Genomic DNA, 6,000 nt, shown 5'->3' with positions numbered 1-6,000 from the left:
GAAGTGCTCTGTGCACATTTTACAGCACTGTAATTTAAAGCACTTTTTATAGCACTGTAAAGTTACAGCGTTCTTAAACATAACAGAAGTGCAATGCTTGGTGGGGCAGAGAGAAGCTCTGAGCCTCTCTGCACTTTCCAGGCTAGGAGGCAGGGGGTGCTCCGCAGCCTCCTGGGGTTTCTCCACTGGTCAGAAATTTGACCAGCATACAGAAGTTATCTGAAGCACTGTAGGTTGCTAATGTGCAATAAAATATAGCGCTTCAAATTTAATACCTCATTTAATAAAAGTTAATTTAAAGTGTTCTACCCATGTTTAAAGTGCTGTAAGTCATGGTGAAAAAAGCAACTTCTGTACATACCCCAAGGTATTGGTTTCATATCAGTGAAATAAATCTTACATATGTTTAATTTTTTTAATTACACATTTCTGTTCTGAGGGGCATAAGAAAGTAAACCTATAAACATTATATATATATATATATATATATATATATTTATTTTCAGTTTTCTTGTCTCAATCAGGAATGGTACAGATGACTGTGCAAAGCTATATGAGGTAGGTTTCAGACACTGCATAGCTATACCATCTATTTAGTTTTTCAAAAGAAGGAATTTTCCATTTCACTTTTTTTTAAAGTAGCAAATTTGATTATGTACATAGATTTTTAACTTTAGTATCAAAGTACACACCTCTAAGTACCATGTAAAGCTTGCTTAAGCTCTTTGTTACAGGGCAAGCTGGAAGGATAAAAAAAAGATCACTTTTTCATCCAAAACATATAATTGCTATTAACCGTTCTAGGTGCACATGAGTAAAGTTAAGTGTATTTAGTATAGAAGCACGAAATTTATAACTAATATGAGCAAAGAGTGTCAAGTTACAAATGATTCCTTTTACAATGAATAACTTAAGTCATCTATATCCAGATTATCAGTTAAAAATCAAAAAGCTTAACCGTGTTAAGAAATTATTTTGAGATGTTGTTCCTGCTGTTACTGCTACTCACTGTGCCTACTCTCTCTGAAACTTTGTTAACAGCAATTATATCTTTTAGAAGTAGGTGGCTAGAGAAAGTGTGCTCCCAAAAGGTTCCCCAAAGAGCCACCATCTGTCAAAAGTGAGACATTTTGCCACCTTTATAATTAGCATTTACTGGTACCTAACACCTACGTTCTGACACCTACTGTAACATACTGTTCTTGAGATTGCCACGGTATCATACATGCTCTTCTTCAAAGATGTTGCTATTATGTATCATTATACACAAAGACAAAATGCAAATGTTTACTCTAGAAAAAAATCATAATGACATCCCAGAGGGCCACAAGAGTAAACACATTTCATTGTTGCTTCTTCCAACTACTGTAGATGCCTGCATCAGTTTGCAGAAAGTCCTGTTATGTCAAGATGGAATAGTTTCAACTCGTCTTATTCTCTTACTAGTGCACCCACTAGGTTAGTAAAGTTTAGATGTTTTAAATCCAAAATAATAATGATTAGTCCAATTTAGAGAATGTTAAAAAATAACAAATGCACTATGGAAAAAAAAAGATATACCTGACCCAATATCCATTGAAGTCTTCTCATTTGGTTTGATGAGAGCAAAGATGGTCCTCTACTGATTATTGGGTAACTGCTCCAAAATTCATTGCTGTCAATAGTTGGATTACCATTGACTTCAGTCAACTTTGGTTCAGTAATCAGGGGAAGGTTGGACATCTTTCTGGGGTACTCTGAAAGGCTAACCTGTGGTAGCATATACCTTAGCTGTTATATGGACAGGAAGAGGAATTCAGTCTTCATATTTGTTAATGTTCCCAATGTTAATCAGGGATTAGTGGGAGGATGAGGTGGATGGAGAGGGAGTTGTTGATAAAGGGTTAAATCATGTAATAGCTAAACAAAGAAAAAGGCAATGTGAAGAGAGTTATATGAATTATTTTAATGTTTTCAACACAGCATCACTGAACTGCTGCAGCTCTGGGAAAAGGATCCAGTTGAGATTCTACTGGATTTGGGATTTGGTAAAGAAGAACCTGATATCTGCACTAAAATCCCTTCTCGATTCCTCAGTAGTGCTTCCGTAGCCAAAGGGATCAATATCTGTGTCTTTCTGGAAGCTCAAAAACAGCGTATGGACGTTGAGAATCCTGATTTATATGGTAAGCAGGACAATCCTGTGGAAGCAGGTTGAATTTCAGCAGAGGTGAAACTATGAAAATGTGGAGGACTTGGAGCAAGGGGAAAAGGGTGTTAAGAGAGAAGATACATGAGGTCCCAATACTGTATATAGGGAAACATCAACATGATGATGCAGAGGTACTGTGTAATTATTTCCTGATATTATCAAAATACAATTAATTCTGTTTAACAGTGTTCCTAGTCAGGTCCTCTGACATAACTGTTTCATAGAGCACATGTGCATAAAGATGTAGATGAATGTTATATTAGAACTCCATTAATCTTTCATTATTTAAGAGGGATAAGCTTGGCCTTTTATTTATTTGTGTGTGTTATTTTGTAGCAACAACATATCAAGTGCACTTCACAGACAAGATCTTGCCCCAAGGGAAAACCATGATACAACTATCTTAATATAATGCTGTTAATATCACTTGGGGACACAGGCTTTTACAGTAATTTTTAAAACATGGTTACACCTTGTATTGTTCCACCCTCCAAGGGTGTTGAGAAATTGGAAAAGATTGAAAAAAAGCTTTAGTAATAATTTGAAGCCTGGAAAACCGTTTAAATACTGAGAAATATTAGAGGGTCATTTTTTATCTTATCAAGGAGAAGGTTAAGAGGTGACTTAATCATAGTCAATAAGAATACCTACCTGGAAGAAAAAATTCTGATGCAGGAGGCTCTTTAATCTAGAAGACACAAAAATAATATTCAGTGTTTGGGTTCTGATGCTAGAATAAATAATTAAACTGAAGATGTAAATGTTATATGGTGAGGGTCATTGGAATAATTTATATAGACATGAGGAGAATTGCCTGTCACTTGAAGTTTTGTGAGGGTCAGTTGGGACGTCTGCTTAAAGAGATGCTTTATCTCAAATTGCAGTTATAGGCTCAATACAGCAATTAGCATGTGAAAGTGATCATCATTATGAAAATCTATTGGTCTTTATTGTGATCATGGTCACACTTCGTACTTTCCATGGGTCAAACTCTTATCTCCATTTTCATTCAGTAATGGAATTATTTGTAGTGAAATATGCAAGTGCACCAAACAGGAGGAATGGTACCAGAGGCTGGAATTATATTCCTTAGTATAGTCCAAGTACTCCGTATCCCATAAAAACCTAAAATAGGTAGAATTCTTTACTGCATTCACTTTTATTTTCTTGTTTACAGCATGCTGCCCCTTCTCATACAAATAGATGCATTCTGTAGTGTCAAGATGTTCCAGCCTACTTTCTAGTACTCATAAACATATTCAGAGAGCAGTAAGGAGCTCTTCTCAAGGTTAAACACTGGCCTCAAACTGAAAGAGATTTTAAATGTAAAGGGGAGATGTTTCAGGAAGAATATTTTGTGATGTGTCCCCTTTTGACTAGCTTTATTTGGTACATATTGCCACAAACTATTAATCACACCATTGCTTTCCTTCTGCTAGACACAGCTTCCATTTATTTTTATTTTTTTTTGTGTGGTCTATATTCCACCTCTCTGAAAGTCTAATTGTTACGCAGTTTACCCTCCTGTTTGCTACACGGTATAGCCAGATGGCTCTCAAGAGCTTTTGTTTGCTCTTGAGACATTCAGCAAGGCAGAATCTCATACATACTGTATGCATTCTTTGTAGAAATGTCATCAAGAAAGCAGTATGCGGAATGTAACAGAAATGTCATACCCTTACTGCAAATGTTTCTTTGTTTTTTTAACAAGCACTATATGCAGCAAACCCATGCACCAACCAGGTTTCTCATGGGTGTTTGTGTAACTCCCCAGACAGAAGGGAGGACATAGAATGAGAGAAATCACTAAGAATGCAATGATGAAGGGGAACTGAAGGAGGTGGAGCAAACTCAAGTAATGAATGAGAGGAAGAATAGGGAACAAAATGAAACAGAGAGGTTGTTTATATAAGGAAGTTAGCATGCAAAATAAGTATAAGTTTACAATTCATTAGCTACTCTGCCCTTACTTCCTATACAGGCAGTCTTAAAACGCATTAGATATAACTTTATTAAGAGGTAAGTTACTCCATTTTAAAAGCAGAGCTGTATATTTGCAGGGGTTTAGGTTGTAGCCGTGTTGGTCTAAGGACATAGGCAGACAAGGTTCCTTGGGTGAATTTGATATCCTTTATTAGACCAACCCAAATGGTTGGAGAATAGTTCTTAAGCAAGCTTTTGGTTTCAAAAACCCTTCGTCAGGCTAAGGAAGTTTCAGCAGTTGGTGTGTGCTCTTCCTGGATGGAATGAAAAGTAGCCAGGGGCTGGGCTAGGGAGTCAGTTGCCAGGCAGATTATAATGTATCAAAAATCCAATGTCTATGTTTAGTCCATGATCTCTAGTATCCAGGAGGTTGATGAAATGGAGCTCATAGGCTCGTCTCTGGGAAGTGTTGTGTAAGTTTCCCTTGAGGATCAGGACTGAGAGATTGGAGAGAGTGGCCCTCCTGTGAGAAATGTGCCCCCACCGGTAATTGGGTGTTTCTGTCTTTGATGGATTTCCGGTGTGCGTTCATTCTGGTGCACAGTTGTTGTTTGGTCTCTCCTACATATCTTCCATCAGGGCATTTGGTGCATTGGATGAGGTATACTACATTCCTGGAGGTGCAGCTGTAAGATCCTGGGATGCTGATGGCTCTGTTGTGGGGTGTAGTAATTGTGGGGGTGGCGGAGATGTGTTGGCAGGTTTTGCATTTCTTGTCCTGGCACGGTCTGGATCCTTTTGGTGTGTTCTGGGCTTGAGGAAGTTTGCTTCTGGTGATGAGGTTGGCGAGGTTCGGTGCTTGTTTGAAGGCTAGGATGGGTGGCTCTGGGAAGATCTTTTTAAGAATAGGGTCTCTTTCTAATATGGGCTGCAATTTTTTGAGGATTTTCTGTACAGGCTCAAGGGAGGGGTGATACGTCATAACCAGCGGTGTGCGATTTGTGGGGGGTTTTCTTCTGTACTGCAGCAGTTCTTCACATGGTATCCAGGTGGCTCTTTCAAACATGCAATCTACCTCTCTGGAGGAGCGTCCTTGCTGGGTGAAAGCCTTTTTAAGATTGGTGAGGTGGCGATCCCGGGTGTTCTCTTCAGTACAAATGCGGTGGTATCTGAGGGCTTGGCTGTATATCACAGCTTTTTTGGTGTGTTTTGGGTGATTGCTGGTTCTGTGCAGATATGTATGTTGGTCTGTGGGTTTCTTGTATACTGTGGTCTGTATTTTACCCTTCTGGATACTGATCATTGTGTCTAAAAAGGAGATGTTGGTGCTGGAGTATTCTAAGGAAAGTCGGATGGAGGGATGGTGATTGTTGAATTTCTGATGGAACTCAATCAGAGATTGCAGGTTCTCAGTCCAAATGATGAAGATGTCATCGATGTATCTTAAGTATAGCAAGGGTTTGATGGTGCAGTTCTTGAGGAAGTCTTCTTCCAGGTGGCTCATAAAAAGGTTGGCATACTGTGGGGCCATTATAGTGCCCATAGCTGTTCCCATCATCTGGAGGAAGTGTTGATTATTGAAAGTGAAATTGTTGTGTGTGAGGATGAAATGTATAAGCTCAGTGATATCTTTGGGTCTGTATTCTGGGTTGTAATCTTGTTCCTGTAGATATGTAAGGCAGGCTTGGATGCCATCCTGGTGTGGGATGTTGGTATATAGGCTGGTAACGTCCATGGTGGCTAGGAGTGTGTTGCTGGGAAGATGGTCTATGTTTTTAAGTTTCCGTAGAAACTCTGTAGTGTCTTGGACAAAACTTGCTCTGTGGGTGACAAGTGGTTTTAGGATTGATTCAACGAAACCTGATATTTCCTCAGTTAGGGTCCCA

The 6,000-nt window shown here is 38.8% G+C and overlaps 1 protein-coding gene across 1 annotated transcript in view; it reads left to right on the top strand.

The window, feature by feature from the left end:
* Window positions 1–513: 513 nt before the first annotated feature.
* The window catches only part of ITPRID1 (ITPR interacting domain containing 1), a 62,595-nt gene continuing 57,108 nt past the window's right edge, over window positions 514–6,000 (top strand). The window contains exons 1-3 of the mRNA XM_019483447.2: window positions 514–558; window positions 1,372–1,458; window positions 1,963–2,165. Of these exons, the coding sequence (XP_019338992.2) occupies window positions 527–558; window positions 1,372–1,458; window positions 1,963–2,165 (322 nt within the window). The 5' untranslated portion in view covers window positions 514–526. The remainder of the gene's footprint in view (window positions 559–1,371; window positions 1,459–1,962; window positions 2,166–6,000) is intronic.

This window comes from Alligator mississippiensis, chromosome 5 (genome assembly GCF_030867095.1).
Source record: "Alligator mississippiensis isolate rAllMis1 chromosome 5, rAllMis1, whole genome shotgun sequence".
Classification (NCBI taxonomy): Eukaryota; Metazoa; Chordata; order Crocodylia; family Alligatoridae; genus Alligator; species Alligator mississippiensis.
Note: the sequence above shows the minus strand (reverse complement) of the source record. Positions and strands in the feature narration are given on the sequence as shown.